At 35.9% G+C, this 20,526-nt stretch overlaps 1 protein-coding gene across 2 annotated transcripts in view; it reads right to left on the minus strand.

The window, feature by feature from the left end:
* LOC109053772 (inositol-trisphosphate 3-kinase B-like) overlaps nucleotides 1-20,526 on the minus strand; it is a 35,365-nt gene that overhangs the window by 10,360 nt on the left and 4,479 nt on the right. For both annotated transcript variants that reach the window (XM_042747426.1, XM_042747425.1), the window contains exons 3-4: nucleotides 1,827-1,926; nucleotides 1,425-1,638 (exon numbers count right to left, since the gene is read on the minus strand). In XM_042747426.1, coding sequence (XP_042603360.1) covers nucleotides 1,425-1,638; nucleotides 1,827-1,926 — 314 coding nt within the window. The remainder of the gene's footprint in view (nucleotides 1-1,424; nucleotides 1,639-1,826; nucleotides 1,927-20,526) is intronic.

Below are 20,526 nucleotides of genomic sequence, written 5' to 3' on the forward strand. Positions count from 1 at the left end.
ATTGTGGGTGGGGGGAGTGCATGTACAGTTCTCTCTCCACCTTCAATACCACGACTTAGGTGCCCTTGAGCAAGGCATCGAACCCCCAACTGCTCCCCGGGGCGCCGCAGCATAAAATGGCTGCCCACTGCTCCGGGTGTGTGTTCACAGTGTGTGTGTGTGTTCACTGCTCTGTGTGTGTGCACTTCGGATGGGTTAAATGCAGAGCACTAATTCTGAGTATGGGTCACCATACTTGGCTGAATGTCACGTCACTTAATCTGAAAGCATTGCATTGTTTTGTTTGGACAGGTCAGCAGAGGTTCTGTTAATATCCTGACCATCTGGTTATCACTATACTGTATTTGTCCATGTCTGCGGCTGTGATTCAGTCAGGCTTGCAACAGCAAACAGAGCAGTCTCAGAAACAACAGAGAGTGAGAGGGGGGAAAAAAGTGATGAGCGATGTGTATCGAGGTCTCCCTGCACCAGTTGCAAACAAGCGCAGCTATCTTTCAGCAGATTAAAGACACAGAGCAGCTCCTCTGCTGAGTCTCTGGGGAGGGAGGTCCTGCTTCATGTTCTGTGGTGCTTGGAATGTATAACATCTGTGCAAATAATGGGGCAATGGAACTATGCTGTTGCATAAGTGTAAGATAAGAAAAGATGAAGATTCTGTCTTAGAAGGGAGGGGGATTTCTGGTGTACTTTTATCTTTTATCTTCTATTTTTTTATTAGTGATTTATAGGTGAATATCTTTTTTTTTATTTTTTTAACTGTTTTCAATTTGAAGTCTTATAAGAATTTATAAAACATCATAGATTGGCTTCTAAGCACCCATTTTATTGTAGTATTATTTATATACAATTATAGTATTTATTACTTTATATTTTTCATTTTTATATCGTCAGTTTCCACATTACATTTAGTTTGTTTTAAAAAAAAAAATGTATATGCTTTTGTACTTTTTCTTAGGTTTTTATTTTTGGTAATATTTCTGTTTACCTTTAATTATTTTATTCCAGTTTTAATTTGAGTATTTTAAGTACTTTTTTTTCTGTCTTTTTTTATATTTTTTATTTATTTTATTTTAATTTCTAGGCTTAGGTTAAGTTTTTATCATTATAATTTTTTATTGGTTTACTAAGCTAGAAAAAGTTAAGTTGAAGTTAAAACTGAAGTTACAAGGATAGAGAGCATTAATAAGTGGTTATTAATGTGTTGCCAGGCAGTTGCTAAGTTGTTTTAGGTTGTTAGTAGGCTTTGAGGTGTTGATCATGAGTGTTTTTTAAGGCCTTACCGTACCTTACAGTTTGCAGAATATTGCTGTATGGTTTTTAGGCTGTTCTGGGTCATTTCTAGGGTGTTTTAGGTGGGCTCTGGGTCATAACTATGGTGATTTGGCTCTTTTCTAGGTTTGTAAAGTAAAAGGTCAGCAACTAACCTGATGCCCATCTTGCAGTCCATGACACAGGGTAGGTCAAAATCTGCCAGCAAGTCCTCCATCTGATTGTACCTCTCTCCATCCTTCTCTACATCTCCGTGGTAAGCAGGAACGTAGGGCTTTAGCACGTCTCTCATCAACCTATCGAGACATTGCTGCTCACACTCACAGTGTTTCTTTAGGATGCGACCATTGGCCCCTGCCTTGAAATTGCCTGCAGAGAGAGACAAATAACATAGCACTAGGGTGTTAAAATGTGGGCATTAGCATAAACTAACTTTCTACTATTGTTTTTTTTCCTTCTAGATTTAAAGCAATTCACACTATACTTTTTAAGTGTTTTAACTGTGTGAAAAGTTGCATGAAAAGTTATGCCACGTACACCTCCATTTTGAGGCCTACCTGCATGGCCAGCCAACTGGATCCAGGGGTACTTCTTCTTGAAGGACATCACAAATGGTGACCAATGCACCATGTTCTTGATCTTCTTCCATGATTTATGCTGTTCAATGACAAAAGTAAGCAAGATAAATCCCCAATTAAATTAAATTAAATGCAAGTGCCATAAAACGTCTCAGTTACATAAGGTAACCCTCGTTCCCTGAAGGAGGGAACGGAGACGTTACGTCCGTGACCGACTAATTGGGATATCGCAATTAGTCGGTCACCGACGTGACGTCGAGAGTGACCGACTGAAAGGGAACTACAGTAGTGACAGCAGTGTAGTTTAAACAACATTTCAATTTTTAGACCTTGTAATATTTGGGAATGTACTGTAGACGAAATTTATTTGTCATATATATATATATATATATATATATATATATATATATATATATAATGTGCAAGGCTACATTTAATTATCATTTATAATATTACAAAAGCTTTTCAACTTGCATCACAGGAATAAATTACATTTTAAAATTCTAATAATATTTCACTTCTTGTCCATGATATTTTGAAAAGAACAAAAAAAAAAAACCTTCCCTGGAGGGAGATGAGTAATTACTTATATAATGAGATTTGGCAGGTGGGGTTCATTTTCCTACAACAAAACCCAGACCAGCACACAATATGCAGGAGTATATTTTGCATGTATTTACATACGTTTGCTGGCGCTCCTACAAGCAGTCAGTGCTGATATCATCGTTTACACAGCACAGTAAAGTGCTTTATGTGAAGGACTTATGTACAAACATACATTCAGATTCACTACAGCACATAAAATTTGCAAATGAATAGGAAATCTGGGCAGTGTTTAAGCTTGTCTTCCTGCCAAGGTGAACCATTTCACCTGGAACCATCTCAAAATGTTCTTGCTCTATTTGAACATCCTGACAGCCTGGAGAAAACAGGCTGTTTTCCAGTTTGAGAGGAGCTGCTCTGTTGAACCATTACTCTGTTATTCCACTTCACTAAATGTCCTTGAGCGAGATCTCTTTGGCTCTCCCATGTTGGCATGGTAAACACATTCTTTACTGTGCTCTCAGTGATAGATGGGGGGTTTCCTCTGGTGACCAGGAAAGCCTCTCTCCCCCCAAGTGCATTTTGAGCCAGCTCTCCCAGGAAGAGCAGTTCATCTCCGGGCACACTATGACCACAAATCAGCCCCTTCCAAATCTAGAGAACCCGTCTAGCCAACAAACACAAGCCACAAAGTGTATTCAAAATCTGGCGAGAGACCCTTTGTCATGCATTTTGATTAAACAATAATAAATTGTCATCAGATTCAGCCATGAAATTACAGAAGGTTATAAAACACATTTAAGTTAGAATTAAATATCAGCTACTTGACAGGGTGCTGTGCTGTTTTTTTCCCCTGAGCTGCTAGAACATCATTAATAGAATAATTTACACAAAATTTGAATTATTATTTATTCAGCTTTGTGTGTTTTCAAACCTGTGACTTTTTTCTTTCCCAGAACACAGAATATGAACTTTTAAACAATCTCATTTTTCATTATTCATATTTCTTTTTTATATAAAAGTGACTGAGGACAGGTGTTGACATGCTTCAAAAGGACAAAAACTGCACTTTAAAGTAGTCCATATGACTTGTGCATGAAGTCTTCTGAAGCCATATGATTGCTTTGTGTATAACATGTAAGTCATTATTCACTGAAAATCCTTTTCTGTGGTAAACCTATAACTCCTGTGACCAGATCAGTTGAACTTTTGAACAAATGATTCATTGAAAAGATTTGACTAAATGAATGTTGAATGATTTGTTCAGAGACTGGATGTCACTTCTTCTCTCATGCAACTAGAGTGGATGTCAAGATTTTCAATGATACATTTCAGTCTGTTCCACATGCAAAGCTATCCTATGACTTCTGGAGCCAGTGTGTGTTACATGAACCACTTTATAGTCTTTTTTTTGTGTCATTTTGGAGCTTGACACCCCTGTCCACATTCACTTATACACATTAACAAAAAGGAACTTTAAAACATTAAGTTTTGGGGTTTTACATAAAAAAGTCATACAGGTTTGGAATGATGTGAGGGTGAATAAATGATGGCAGGATTTTCATTTTTAGATTAACTATTTCTGAAAACTGGACATTACTCCCTGCAGTCTCTGCTGAAAAGGTCTGATTTAATTTAGTCTAGAAAGAGGCCCATAAAAGGTATGAACCATCATCAGAGAGCAGCATGAGTTTTATCTGTCACATGAAGGTTGTCCTGTTCTGCTCCAGCGGAGGAAAACAGTTCCTCTCGCCCCTAAGATGCAGTTGAAGAGGGGCTGGGAGCAGTGGCATGTCTGTCATGGCTGCTCAGTTTCCTGTGTCCCCTCAATGTCCCCCATCCTCCCTTTGCTTGGGTCACCCTTAGAGGCACATTATGGAAACTTAGTGATCCAGAGGTCACCACCATTACTTGAGAAAGTAAAGGGCCGATGTTAATAAGATTGTAGCAATGAGAGTGTGAAGGTTCCCTAATGAGCCATTTCATAAAAATCCAAACAGTAACAAGAAGAATTCACATGCGTGTTTGAACATAGTCCTTTGATTAATAAATAAATAAATGTTCTATTATTATTATTATTAACATTTGTTAGTAAATATTTGTAGAAAATTAGAGAAATATTTTATTTGTTTGTTATGAGGAATTGTTTAAATGTGTCTTCATTTTTTTATTAGTTTTTTTTTACCATTTTTATTAATATTATTATTATTACTACTATTTTAAGCATAAATATTTTTAAAAAATTAAGTAAAAAAGTTAAACAAGTAGACAATTCTTTTTTGAATTCTGACATTTCATACCTAAAAACGACATCCCAAATATTATTTTTCAAAATGAGTTTTTTTCTGTTTAGGCCATGTAGTAGTAGTAATAATAATAGTAATAATAATAATAAAAATTATCATTATTATATTAAAACTTTTGCATTCAACATAAAAAGAAATTTTTGCTTTTGCTTTTTATTTGAGATACATTTACATTTATGCATTTAGCATAAAATAATACAGTGATACAGTTAAAAAACACAATTATTTCATCAGGTTAGCTAAGGTTACTTAATGTGACAGAGAGGTCTGATCGGTTGAATTAAACAAATACCTACAGTATGCAGAGGTTTTGGTTAATATTCAAGCATTTGATGTGAAACAGATGCTGTCAGTGTGCTGTGCTTTGGGCCACTGCAGAAAGCACTTAAAAACATTAGGATTGATAGGCAGGCCGTGTTTGCCAGACATTAAGATCAGAAGACCGCAGGATCCCACCTCCCAATGACTACACAAATTAAAGTTCAGTGGAAAGATAAAGTGGCTCTGAGTGAAGTTTCTATAGTGAGGGAAATGTTCAGGATGTGGGAAAACAAAACAAGTGGAAAACTCGCAGGAAGAGATGGGAGTTGTAGACTTTTTCAGAGAGCCACGGTCAGGTCAAAATGACTGCTGCCCACTGCTTAAAACAACAGCTTTAGATCATATGTTTCTGACACAGTTGTTTATTTTCACAGCTTATTTGCTCCCATGAAAATCGGAGAGATTTCTGTTGTAAAAACACCCTGGAAAATAGCTGGATCTCATGTGGCTTTTAGCCGATAAGCCTTTGTATTCCTCTGATTCTTGGGGAAAGCATACTATTAATGTGTTAAACTGAGCTAAGAGAACTTTGCCCTTATTGGCAGCTGAAAGCATAATCAAATTAGGCTCAAATATTTAATAACACGCAAAGGGCGGGAATAAGATGTTACAGTCCAACTATGGAGAAATCGAAGCAAACCAGAATCTATTACCTGTAAATCTTTGACCATCAGGAAGATTGACGTGGCGAAAAAAACCAACACGGGGGCGATGAAATTCCAGATGTGCGTGATGAAAGATGACATGGTAAAAATCGGTAAGATTATGCGCTAGTGTGCTGCGTGCAATCACAACGTAAGCTGGAATTTGAGTGAAGGAAAGTGCAGGGCAATGTGAATTTCTCATTTGTTTCCATACAAAGCATTCAAAAGCACAATTGGCTCATGCAAATATGCTGGTAGGCCAAGCTCAATGTGCAGAGACCACAGTAAAACTCTATGGCATGCCTGCGAGGGCCACGAGCAATGCAAATGTTCAGTGTTCTTCAAACTCACCTGGAATTCTGAGAGTTTGAAATAGTAAAACGAACACTTACATAACACCTGCGCATGATTTTGGCCAAAAGATCCTATCTGAAACCCTCAAAGTCACACCTGCACTGCAAAAAATAGCACTGAACATAATTAAGCTGCCACCTTTTTTTATTAAGTAAATGTTTTGAGTAAAATTAACTTGATGCAGTAACTGCTGCTTCTCTTTTTCTCTGTGACTAAATGTGTTTCATGCGTAGGTGTCTATAACGGGTCTGTGGTCTGTTAGTCAAGAGGGTCAGCCATCTAAATGTTTAAATAACTAAAGGACAGTGTCACCAGTGTTTTCAGACTGAGATGAGGTCAGCACCTTGTTTTGACATCACCGAGGTGATTTGTAGGAGACTGACTTCCTTTTCCCGAAATGTGATGATGAATGAAATATTTCTGTGACTGTTGCAGACCAAAGACGAGAAAGATTTTCAAAGTATGTGTTTCATTACAGGTATTACGAGTTTTAATGGAAAACGAGAGTCAGCAATCTATTTATAATTTTAAAGAAATATTTTGCCCAAGGCGGGGTTTATATCTAAAACTAACACAATTAAAAAAATAATAATAATAATTACTAAAACTTAAACTAAAATGAAAAATAAAATCTAGTTCAAAATGTTAATAAAAACTAGTATCTCAATAAACATTCTGTTATCATTTACTCACCTTCATGTCATTTTAAAAGCAATGCTGTAAACACTCCAAAAATCTTTTATTATTTATTTTTTTTTTTTAATTAAAAAGCTAAATTCTCTTTTTGTGTTCCACTGAACAGTCTTCAGGTATGGAACAGTAAATTTGACAGAAGTTAAAATTTTTTGGTGAACTGTTCCTTTCAAAAGAAAGTTTCAAAAGCAGTTCATAATCATTTCAATCAGTCATTTTACTGCTTTTAATGTATTCTGAAATCATAAATTGTGCTAACTCTGATGCAAATTATGAAATCACTGCTGATAAACAAGCTTCTCTAGCAGGATAGCTTGCATTTGGATGTCAGGGTCTCATATTTGCATACAGAAATACATTTGCATGACTTGGTTTGTGGTTGGAGAAACACTTAAAGGGTTAGTTCACCCCAAAAATGAAAAAGTCACCATTTTCCATACAATGAGAGTACATGAGTAAGGGAACTTTTAAGTATAAAAAGGATGCAGAAGCACGGCAAGCACATTGAAAGTATCATATGACGTGTTTCATTTATTTCCTTTTTGAGACGTGATAGCAGTGAATAAGTTACTTTTAATCTCTGAATCATCAGAACTGAATCATTCTGATTCCAGAATAAACCAGTTTTGAGACCCATATGAGCTGATTCATTGAAATTATCCTATTCACAAACTTGATATTACTACTTCTCACATTAATGAGTGCAGATGCACAGATTTTCAGTGAATATTGATTTAAATGTCACACAAAGCTATCATATAGTACTATCACATAGCTTTAGAAGATTTGGAATATATTGCACTGTTTTTATGATACATTTATGGTGCTTTCGCAGGCTTTTGGAAGCATAGAAACTCCCAATTCTTTGCATTTGCATAGAAAACATTTACATTTACATGTAAGTGCAACCAACTACATTCTACAAATTTCCTTTTGTTTTCCAGAGAAGAAAGAACGTCATAGAATTTGGGGATGGCATGTGGGTGAGTAAATGAGGACAAAATAATTTTTGGGTGAACTGCTTTTGTCGTTCCAATAAGAACATTGTAATCAAATCCAGAATGTAACAAACATGTGAAAATAATTACACTATAGAGAAATTAAAAATTCAAGTCTACTCAATAATACTTTAAAGCAGTGCTTCCCAAACCGGTCCTGGAGGCCCCCTGCCCTGCACCTTTTGTATGTCTCCCTAATCTAACACACCTGATTCCACTCATCAGCTCATTAGTAGAAACTGCATGAACTAAACTGGGTGTGTCTGATTAGGGAGACACAAAATGTGCAGGGAGGGGGTCCTCCAGGACAGGTTTGGGAAGCACTAAGCATTACTCATTACGTGTTTTTCAAATGGAAAGTATTTAAGTGAACAAACTGCTTTTGCCCAATACTATGTTTGCTATCTAAAGCAATTTTTCCAGTTCCACAAGTAAATTGCAACTCTGTTTTGCAAATGCAACCCTATTTTTAAATTGCATTAAGAATGTATTGCAGTTCATTTCCTGAATTGGGTTTGATCATTTAGTCATAAGAATGCAAATTAAAACCCTTAATATATATTAAAAAAAAAAAAAAAAAAAAAAAAAAAAAAAAACGGGTCAAAAGGAGAACTAAAGGTGAGCGACCTCCCCTCTTATGATAAGTGCAACATCATCTCAAAACCACAAAAGTTTCCGAAAGCAATGCACCTTGGGAAACACCAGACACCTATGAGTTCGAGTAGATGTTTGCATGTAGTGCCAGAAGACTAAGACGATCAAGTGGTGCTTATTTTGCTGAAGACCACAGACTGTTACTCCGTAAACATCAGCCCGTAATAACAATCAAAGCAAAGCCTCAGCAGACAGGAGACGTAATCCTGTGTGATTCACACAAAATGGTCTAATAATAAGATGTTGACAGTCTTGGCTTTGAGCTGCCATCTCCTTGGAATTCCAGAAAAATAAACTGTCCCGTAAAGGACGTAAATGCAACCGCAGCTCTCCATTACTCATTTAGCCTCCCTTCCTTTCTCAGACTCCTCTCTCTTTGCTATTGTATCAAGTCACTATCAATAACTCAGGGTTTTGTTAAATTGGGGAGCGGAAGCAGCAGCGCCGTATCGCGAGGGGAGCACTCTGTGGCACTGGGTCGTGCCATTGTTCTGATAAGGGCAGTGTGAGCTATATCGAGCCCAAGGAAAGGGATGCCGCTCTTTACAGCATCTCCTTGACCTCACGGGTGTTGTTAAAGTTTCCACTGAGCACTGAGGGAGGAAGTGGCTTTTAACCCCTTGAAAGGAACCACTCTGTGAGACAGGAAAGTGCAGAAGGCTCTGAGACAGTATTTTCCACATCTGCAAGCAATACTCAGCAACATGGCCAAAGACTGGGTGTTATTTTCTAAAACATTAGCCACCATTAGTCCATCAAGAACCAGAATACACCTGCAGTCAGTGCAGCTAGCCTTACCACAAGCACTGACACGTTTTTCTAAGGGAAGACCAAAATAAGGGAAAGTGTTATTGAATTATTAAAGATGCAAAGCTGTGACCTTTGCTCTGTATTGTAAAATGGATCAAGACTAAAATTGCCTTTTGATTTCAGTTACATAATAATGAGGCTTAAATGAAAAAAGGCAATAATTGTTCAAAGGAAATAATATTAATCTCACATTTTATATATGTTGTGTATATTACATATGTTATATGTATAGGTGTTTTGATTGTTTGTTGCGTTCATTGGTTATTTTATGTCCTTCATCCATTCCTTTATATTTTTATTTTTAATTTATTCTTTTTCTGAGAAACATTTGCTTTTTGCAATCCATACTATAAACACACACACATGTATTGTTAAAAAAGAAAGAAAATGTGTGTGTGTGTGGGTGTGTGTGTGTGTGTGTGCATGTGTACTGTAACATTAAAAAACAATTAAAACAATTATCAGAAAAATAAAATTAGAAAAATAAAAATCCATATATTACAAATGATTGATAGATACCATTCTGGTATTTCTACTTCAAATTTCAGGTTTAGTTCAATGCTACTTGCTGTTTGTTTGTAATTTATTCAATATTTGCATTTATTTTTCGAGTGTACAGTTATATTACATATTATACATATTCCATTTGTGTACAGTTATTAGGGTTGTAACAGTATAAGATTTTCACTGTATGACAATTGTCTCAGAAAATATCAGGGTTTCATGGTATCATGGTGTTTTTTATTAAATAATTATTTTATGTGTAAGTGTCTCTTAAAAGAAAAAGAACAAGTTATTTGAGTGAACAAATCCTTTAATTAAAGTACTGAAGTCTCCCTTCTGAAAAAAAATCATTTCATTTAAAAAAAATAATAAAAAAATAAAACTTTACCTTATGTATATCTATATCACACTTTAACATTTTAATTAATGTTTTAAAATGTTATCAAATTTAAATTTAACAACTTTTATTTTTGGCAAATTTCTGCACAACAGAGGTATACTAAGTTAAAACATGGACAAACATAATATTCTTTAAACATGATGTTTAAATTAATTATTATAAAGATTATTATTGTTGTTGTTATAACTTTGAAGTACATTGTACAATGCTAATATATTTGTCATAATTTCAAGTTAAATTGAACTTTTATTTTGAAGGTTGTAGACCTTTTTTTTTTGGGTTTTTGTGGATTTTCAGTTGAGTTTAAGAGTGTATTTAAATGTTTATTTAGGTTTTCTCTCAGAGCAGCTCTGATGATGTTCATGTTTGTATAAGTGCTGAAAACAACATTATTATCCTGCATACTTCAGTATGTAGTAGATAAAACGGCGCCACTCAGACACATACAGAAACAAGCAGATTATTTATATAGCAGTCTCTTTGCGCTTCACAGACACCATTGATCAGATTGCACGTTTTATGTGACATCCTCGTTACACTGTAAATTCCATGTTCATGACTGCCCCGGAATTCCCTCTGCATCACTTTTTATAAATGCAACACACCTTCTGCACGTAGGGATGGTGTCCTCGAATATGAGAATATGATCAAACATGTTGGATATATTGCCTGCTTTTGTGGCCACTTTGCGTCCACATTTTTTGCTAATTGGATTGAGGTTATATTTGGGCCCTATACCTACACTACAAATGCCCTCAAATAGATCATCATTATGGAGTAACACAAAATACACAAACAAATACATTGAGGTTCATTAATAGTAGGCCACAATTAATATGCAACATGTCTAGGCTATAGTCAAAGTTTAAATGTAATATTAAATATTCATTCTAATAGGCCTGTAATAAACAGGATGTTTTCTCAGTTGAGAGATCAAAACCCTGAAATAACTTTGAGAAAAGAAAAAAAAAAGAGATGCTGGCTTATTAGTTTTTTTGGGATGGAGTATCCCTTTAATGGAGCTGTTTAAAGTAGCCATGTGATAACAAACCAATCAGTGCAGGGATTAATTGCAAAATTTAACCATAATCAAGTATGAGTTAATCATTTGTTCGTATTTACACAAGCAAGCGAATTTTAAACAATTCCAGAGAGAAAAGGCGAAAGAGAACTCGATTCGTTACTCGTGCGCAGTTCTCTATGCGCACAGCCGCACACACAGGAAGCGCCCACATGCGTTTCAGACAGCCTGCGAACAACGAACTGAATCCTCTTCTGAATCCTCTGAACAGACATATACATGTAAAATTATGACAAAATACCCATCTCAACAATCATTCAGGTAAACGCAGTCAGTTATGTCTCAAGTGAATGAAAACAGCTGAGAAAGGAATCGGATGTGATGTGTATCATTATATCAGACCCGTGCATCAGGTCTTAAAGGGACAGCAGCCTATAAATACTGCTGCTGTCATTAAAGTGGTCATATGATGCAATTTCAAATTTTCCTTTCTCTTTGTAGTATTACAAGCTGATCGTGCATAGATAATATCCCTAAAGTTGCGAAGACTAAAGTCTCAAACCCTAAGAAGATATTCTTTATAAATGTTAAGACTTGTCCATGCCCTCCTAAAACACCTCGTTTAAACACGCCTCCACATGTCTACATCACTGTGTAGGAAGATTTGCATAACACCGCCCAAATGTTCACGATAGAAAGGAGGAGTAACTTTTATTCTCACTGTAGTATTGTTGTTGCCGCCGCTGCCATGTCGTGGAGACGCTGTGTGTTTCATTGTGAAAGCGAAAATACTTTGTTCAGCCTTCAAAAAGAGGATGATATCCGCTTTGTCATGCCTAGAGCTGATCCGTGCTGGTCGCTGAGGAAATACATCATCTTCGTGCTGTGGATCGCCGGATCGGCTTTCATCATGGACGAAGCAGAGTCCAGCCCGGGTTCGTCACATGTGGTTGCTGCAAGCCCACTGGCTGCTCCTTCGTCAAATCCGCTGACCGCATCGTTCTCACCGCTGGCCGTTCCTCACTAAAGCCCACCAGCCGCTGTGTGACACTGTGTGTTTCATTGTGAAAGTGAAACTACTTTGTTTGGCCTTCCAAAAGAGGACACAACTAGAAATCAGTGGTTAAGTTGTATTTACAACACTGTTACAGAACTTTTCAACCCAAATATTCAGATATGTGCAGCGCATGTTATGGAGGACTGTTTCCTGAACCTACAGAGTAGCCTACAATGCATCTGTGCACAAAGGCTGTTTCTATAAAGTGGGGTAGTTTCAACTTTGCAAGGACAGTCTGGCGCATCTGAGTCACAGCCTGTAAGTAAGTTTTTTATATTTAAAGATTTTGCCACTGACGATTCAAATGTGAGTTTTCAGCCAATCACAACGCACTGGATAGCTCACCAATCAGCGTACACCTAGCTTTTCAGAACGATGAGCTTTGTAAAAATCAATGCGTTTCAGAAAGGCGGGACATAGAGGAGCAACAATAATGTACATTACGTGGAAAATAATGTTTTTTTTTTACCTTAAACCGCATAAACACATTGTATTACACCAAATACACAACATAATGTTCTTTTAAGCAATGTCATATGAATCCTTTAATGATGATTGTTAATGATGCTGTTGTTATTAAAATATATATTTAATTTATACAGTGAACACTATGCAGTGTTATTTTCCCTAATTATTACATTTCTGTATTTGAATACTACCAACCTTATTTTATTTGTAACACATTCTGTTGTATTTATCTATGCTTGTTATTTGTGTATTTGTTCTTATTTTCACTGGCTGATATGCTAAAGCATAGTACCTTACGGGAGAAGGTAAGACATTTCAGATCAGCATCTGTATCTTGAAAATCCTGAGGTACAAGTTTCCATTGACAAGTTAAATGACATCAGACCATGTCTGTTCTGAAAAAATAAATGTGCAGGAACTAAAGAGTCAAGAAATTGGGATCATCTAAACTTTAATACCTATTACAGTAGGAAGATATACAGCTCAACACGTATCAGAAATCAAGAGAGAATATTTTTAACATGAATTCCCCATTTTTGACAGTTGAGAACTAGACTGTCATGTTTCTTGACACTCCTTCCCTTTCAAAGCATGTCATAGCTGTTCCTGCTTGTCCTGAAACCGGTCTTTTCCCATCAATGACAGGGAAGCTCTTTCACGGAAGCAAGACCTCCCATTAAACTGCCGTTTTACTGCACTCTAATGTACACAAAGGAGTAAAGCTGCTATAAAACGCTAAGCGGAAAGCTGTATCACTTGCTCCTTACGGGATTTGTTGAAATAAAACACACCCTCTTCAGATATTTCCTTGTTTGAAGATGATGTATAATGGAGTTGTAAAGGGATGGGTCTGCTCTGTGTAAGGGATAATGTACACAACATAATAGCTCTGAATACATAATGCTTCAGAATACAGTGAGCTGTCTACTGGCTGCTTACATAGACAGCATCATAATTATCATACAACCTCACGTTGCTGACTGGAAACATTCTACAAATGCAGCAACTACACAGACATCAGCACAAGAGACTCGACATGTTAGTATGTTGCTAAGCTAATGCTATGATTTTTCAAAAGCATAAAAGCACACATATTTAAAAAATCATTTTTAATCACACTGCACTTTTTAATTTTTGTATTCCTTTATTTAGTGCTTCATACAATACAGATTGTGTCAAAGCAGCTTTACAGAAAGTAGTATGTCACTAATGCAAACAAAATAAAATTCTGCTGTTTTAATATAATATAAATTCTATATTTAATTATAAAAATTTTGTATTTTTATATAATACATTATTATTTTTATACTTTTTTAAATAAAATTAAATATGTTTATGCTTAATAAACATTTGCCGGCCATCAACAACTTGAATTTATTTTTCAGGAAGCTTGTTGCCTTCACTTATGTATGCAATACCTTAAAATATGGCTAAAACAAGGTGCCTTCGCATAATAAAGTTTTATACATTTACATACATTTTAATGTTTATATGTGCATATTAATTTTAATTTCTCAATTTGATTAGGTTTTTTGAACATTTTAACTTTTATAAATTTAAAAATAATTATATATATATATATATATATATATATATATATATATATATATATATATATATATATATAATTATTATTATTATTATTATTATTATAAATGTAATTATCATTTTACATATGCAGTTAAATGGATGCATATTGTTTTTTATGTACTTTCTTTTTTATTAATTTATTTAGGGTTTTTTTTTTTGTTTTTTTTTGCAAGCTTTGTTCAATTGGAGCTAAAGGTCTATATATCCTTTTATGGACACTGAAAGTTATGCATGCAATGTTGCCTTTAAATATAGAACCAGATATCTTAGTGTAATTAAGTTTCAAGCTGTTTTAGGCAGCTCACGTGTTTTTGAATCAGAGCAAATACCTACATTATTTTGTGAATTATACAACTGCATGAAATATTGACTTGATTCAAAGCTACTTTAAAAAAAAAAAAAAAAATGCCATGACTGACCAATCGGAATCATGTATTCCAGCAAGCTGTGTAATAAGGATAGGCATGCAGCTTTTAGTTGCAGGCCGTGGGTTACGACTATGCATCAAAGTCACCACTTCAAGGGAGTGTAGCGATGTGCAGGGGCCATCAAAGAAGTAGCTCATTGCTCATTTCCAGGAGCAAACCATTACACTCATCTGTTTCTCAGAAAGACAGTCACAATTGCATTCCTTGTCACAGCCAGGTGTGCTAAGAATGGCTCATGTCATTCTGTGGCTCTTCTTTTTGCTAAATTAGTTGTGGTAAATGGAAAAGCATAAAAAACATTTAACTACAATTAAAAAAACTAGAGCTCTTTCCTCCCATATTAAGTGTAAACAACCTCACATTAGTAGTAGTAGGGTGGTTTCCCCTTATCGAAGTGTTCGACGATGCTTACAACTGAAGTCTGTTGTTAAAAAAGTGGCCAGCACAACAAAAAAAAGGGCCGGTGCACTTCCTGTCTGTTGCATATGAAACGGCTCCCTCCAGCAGCACTGCTGCAGCAAAGAACCCCAGCTGTTTGAACCAGGCATGCCTTGACGTCAGCTGGTCGCCAGGCAACCGTCAACCACAGGGGTGTTACATTTTCCATTGCTCGTAGCCTTCAGATCCTCCAGTGTATCATGCTACAGCACTTGTATGCTCACAGTTGGGGTGATAGAATCAACCTCACACAAAAACAGTTTGTGCTGGGTTGGCTCACACGCCGCTGCAGGAGTGTAAGAGTTCAGAGCAAAGCCATGCTATGACTGAACAAATACACAGGGCTTGTTTTGTCAGTCTATATCTGGTTGCTGCACATTTAGACTTTATTTGAAAAGCAAATACTTTTAGTACATTTAGACTTAGACTTTTTGGACTCTAATCAAACTCTCTGTGACTTCTGTCTCAACCAGTGGTGCAAGTTTGGGGCTGGACTAGGCCTACCTGTTAGTTAAACAAATGGGAGATGGGGGGGGGTGAAAGTATTTGCTAAACCTATTTTAAACTATTATTATTTTTGCAGTCCCATTTGGTGCCACTAGTAGATTTTAAAGTAAATTACAACAATAATATGAAGCAAGCCTGTTTACTTTTTAATGCACATTCCCACTCCTATATCGAATAATTTATTTAGGTTTATTTATTTAGGTTGTCTGTTTGGCACAGATTTGGAGAAATTTAGCATTACATCACTTGCTCACCAATGGATCATTTGCAGTGAATGGGTGCCATCAGAATGAGAGCTGATAAAAACATCACAATAATCCACAAGTAACTCCAGTCCATCAATTAATGTTTTTAAAGTGAATAACTGCGTGTTTGTGAGAAACAAATCCATCATTAAGACATTTAAACTATAAACCTTTTTAAACTGTTGGTTTTGGCCCAAATAAGTGTCCATTTTCCATAAAAACACTTCCTCCAGAGTAAAAAAGTCCTTCCCTTGTTGTTCTCTGACATTGAAATCCACCAGCATACAGTATTTGTTTAGAAATGTTTTGGATTGTTTTCACTTGTAAATGGTTTTTGATCTGTGCATTTTTCTCTCCTGATTCAGATGACTTTTTCATTGGAGAAAGCAACGTTATGGACAGAGAACTCTTTATTTGGAAGCAACTGTTTGAATAGATTTTTTTTTTTTTTTTTTTTTTTTTACAAGACATTAATGGATGGACTGGAGTTGTGTGGATTACTTGTGGATTATTGTGATGTTTGGAGCTGTTTAGACTCTCATTCTGATGGCACCCATTTACTGCCAGTGCACATTTTTGCTGGCTCCCTTTTGGTTTATAACACTCACTTTTTACTATCCAATCAATTCATGATCTCTAAAGTGCTGACTTATTTGGTATGATTAAATAATTTTGTGCTGTCCATGATATTGCTTTAAACCGACAATAAACAGCCTGTGAGTGTGTTCATTCAGTTTGCAAAACTTTTTTTGACATGTGTGCCGCACACACTATCTCTAGAAAGCTCACCGCCCACATGCTGTAGCCTGCAGCCTACAGCGATCCACAGGCCTAGACTTGTTACATCATACCTTATTCAAATTCTCACATAAACTTTAAAACCTGTTGGGCTTATATTAGAGTTAGAACAACCAGTAATATGCCAGAGCTTATTAAACTGCTCATCATTTTAATTTAACGTAATTGCATTTCAATATTGACTTAATACAGTCAACATGAAGGCCCACATAAGCAGAACAAATATAGCATTATTTTTAAGCTTTAGATACCAGAGACATGTATAAATAATCTCTAAAAATAATACTTATTTTTACAATAAAGATGTGGTTTTCAACCAGTTTTAATTTAAGACCCAGATTTTACACTGGACACAAAGTGGTTCAGTTCCTCAGACACTCAAATAATTTTTATTATCAATTATTATGTACACTATTATTATTATTATGTTTAATATTTTAATTATATATTATAATGCATGGATGTATTTTCTTTTGCCTTTTAGAAGTTGATTAATTCCAGTTTATTTTGGTTTCCTAATTATACATGATTATATGGTTTGTTGCATTTTATTATTTTAAAAAAATTATTTAAATGTTTTTGCCTTTATTGCTATTTTTTATTCTGTTTTACATATTACATTGTATGGTTTGATGTTGTATTTTCTTTTTCCTTTTAGAAGTTATTTAATCCCATTTATTTTGCTATCCTAACTATACATTATTATGGTTAATTATTTGCATTTAACATTGTTTTTTCACTTTCTGTTCCTGCGACACACCAGATGAGAACCGCTGCTTGTAACACAACTTGTTTGAATCATGCAATAAAATGCAGCACGACACTTTTGTAGTTAACAAAAAGTGGCAAAGACTTGCAATATAAATGCTCTCAGCTTTGCTCACAGCAGGCTTGGTTAGGCTACACTTGCTGTTGGGTTTGCTAGAGCAAGTAACCACAAGCCTCTGTGCAGAGACAGACAAACACACACACAAGGGTTCTTCCCTCATCTGATTGACACAGGAAAAGGAGACACCAGATCAGGGGAGTTACTGAGCATGCAGAAAAGTGAACCACACCTCTGACTTACACCGGGATAGTGTTATCTTGCGTATCTGATCTTCCTTATTAATAGAACTTGCCGCATAAACAACAGCAGCACATTGTAAGCGTAAGTCAAAGCAGCAGGAAGAGCATTTTTAAAAATACACAACAATAATTATTTTTAATAGGGGGAAAAGCAGAGCAAATGGTGCATTTTTACACAGTTTACAACCAGTCCAGGTGCATTCCTCAGACATCCTGGCAAAACACCTTTAACCTGGTTGTAAGGAGGAAGTGCACGGAAAGTTTCAACTTGAGTAACTCATCTGTGGTATAGTTTCACTTTCTGTGCTATTTGAAAACATTTGGAGATCCAAAAAATGACTGAGTTTGCAGTCTCGGTGAAGTGAAATGTACAACAGCTGTCAAAGAAACCGTGCTTGAGGGATCCCCTCTGCTGAGCACATGGGACGTAATTAGCAGTACTAAACCACAACACACCGCCATTAGCGCTTAAAAGGCAAGCCCACTGGAAACTTTTCTGGGTTACTTGTTTGACCAAAAGCACTGATAACAAGTTTGTGGTTTTTATCACCATTAAATTTTCCGAAGAGCCGGTGCAGCCCACAAAACAGACACCATGCTGCAAGTGTTTGTAGAGTAAAATGAGCACAGATATGTTTATTGCTCATGAATTTCACCCCAGACCGTGTTACTGTGAGTGGCGAGAGGCTAAGCAAAACCATGAAATGTGCGATAAACCTGTTTTGTAAGAAAGAATGAGATCATTGAAAGCATCTGTTTTTAGTCCTTTTTAGTGATAACCCTTTGAAAAACTTCCTTGTGATAGTCTTGTGATCCCTCAGAGCCTGGAAACAACCGAGTGAAAAAAAAACTTTAATGACCACAAAATATTTCAACAGTCTAAGAACACAATATGAGCCAAAGGGCTTTCCTACAATAAAGGTTCTTTATTGGTATCAAAGGTTCTTTATAGTCTAAAAAGCTTCTTTAGATTTGTAAAATGTTTTTCAAAATGGTTCTTTTAGGAACTGTTCACTGAAAGGCTATTTTCGGAACCAAAAATGGTTCTTCTATGGCATCAGTGCAAAAACACCCTTTTGGAACTTTTATTTGTAAGTGTGAAGGCTAGTTTAAGAAAAGAAAGCCAAGCCTGCAGAGACCGATATTTCTTGTGCTTATATGTATGTATGTATGTATGTATATATATATATATATATATATATATATATATATATATATATATATATATATATAGTTCAGATACAAAAGCCTTTAAGTGCTGTCTGAAATATTTCACTTTCACTGCATAGAAAAGGACCTATACATTGCCATTAGTGTAAAATTACTGAACCTAAACATAAGAGCCTGATAAAAAAAAAAATGCTTATTTTAGAAGAATATTTCAAACAGCACTTAGAGGCTTTTGCATCTGAACTATGTGTGTATGTGTGTGTGTGTGTGTGTATATATATATATATATATATATATATATATATATATATATATATATATATATATATATATATATATATATATATATATATATACTAGTCAGTTCTGAGACTAGTCGATTAGTAGACCACTGAAACTTATCCCTAATGTAAGCTATATAAAGCAAAAAAAAAAAGCTAAATTAAATATTTTTTCTACAAATACTTATCATGCACCTAATTAAAGATCATTAACTAGAATACATTTTTCAGACCAGTAAAGTGAGCATTAGAAAGCTCACTTTAATTGACTGTTCCCTGAATCCCAACCACACGCGGCTCTGATAGTGTGTCTGCCCTCCAAAACCAAAGTCATTCCACTGTAAATGCACATGTCCGGGAACAGCAAAGATTCCATCGCAGAAGTTCAAGGCTATCAAGTAATCTCGCACTTGTGATCGCTGTGAATAGTTAAACAATCTTTTATGAGCGCTATCTTTCGTCCAGATGGTACAATAGGATGTTTGCTCTCCTCCACTGTGTTTATAAAGGAACAGACGTCACATTAAGGGACCTGCGGTGTAGAGCCAGTGTGGCAAGCAGAGGCACATTATTCCACAACTTAGTGTGAGGCTGGAGGACTGCGTGACTTCTATGTCATAACAATGAGCTTCTCTGTAACAGCACGCTAGCCACAGGGTCTCTTGATGCATCTGCAAGCACAACATGCCTAAATAGGCAGGCCCACACATTCTCACAAGGGCAAACATGTCACAGAGACAAGCGCAACCCCCTAGAAAGTGCGTCACTTGTCCAGGATATGATGAGGTATAAGATGATTCTTTATAGCTGCTAATGCTGTTTATCAGGTCTCCGTGTTTCATTTACTTCACTAATAATTAATGTTTTTGTTTGAAAAGCTATTAAAAACACATAAATACAAGTGAAGAGTTTATTTCCATCTAACCACTTCATGACAAATAATGAATAAAATTCAGAGTATGAACCCATGGAACAGTTGCTGTCGCTAACTTTATACACCGCTATTTGTTCCTCACTCTGCTTTTGTACTTTGTTTAAAGGGCAGCCAAATAAAGTCAGAGAAAAAAGTCCATCTGACAGCGAGACACAGAAGTACCTTTGTATTTGAGAATGTCAACAGTTACTCAGGCTGAATACAGACGAGCCCCGAGCAGGAAAGCACAAGGACAGTGTGAATGCAATGGAGGAAGTCAAGAATACACAACTTGTGGGACTGACCAGTACGTGTACAAGCTATCACTTCTAAGATAAAATCTATGCTTCTGAAAGCATCTCTGCCATGCATAGAAACTGTAGACCAGTGGTCCCCAAACCTGTCCTGGAGGACCCCCTGCCCTGCACATTTTGTATGTTTCCCTAATCAGACACACCCAGTTTAGTT

The sequence above is a fragment of the Cyprinus carpio genome, chromosome B20, assembly GCF_018340385.1.
Source record: "Cyprinus carpio isolate SPL01 chromosome B20, ASM1834038v1, whole genome shotgun sequence".
Taxonomy (NCBI): domain Eukaryota; kingdom Metazoa; phylum Chordata; class Actinopteri; order Cypriniformes; family Cyprinidae; genus Cyprinus; species Cyprinus carpio.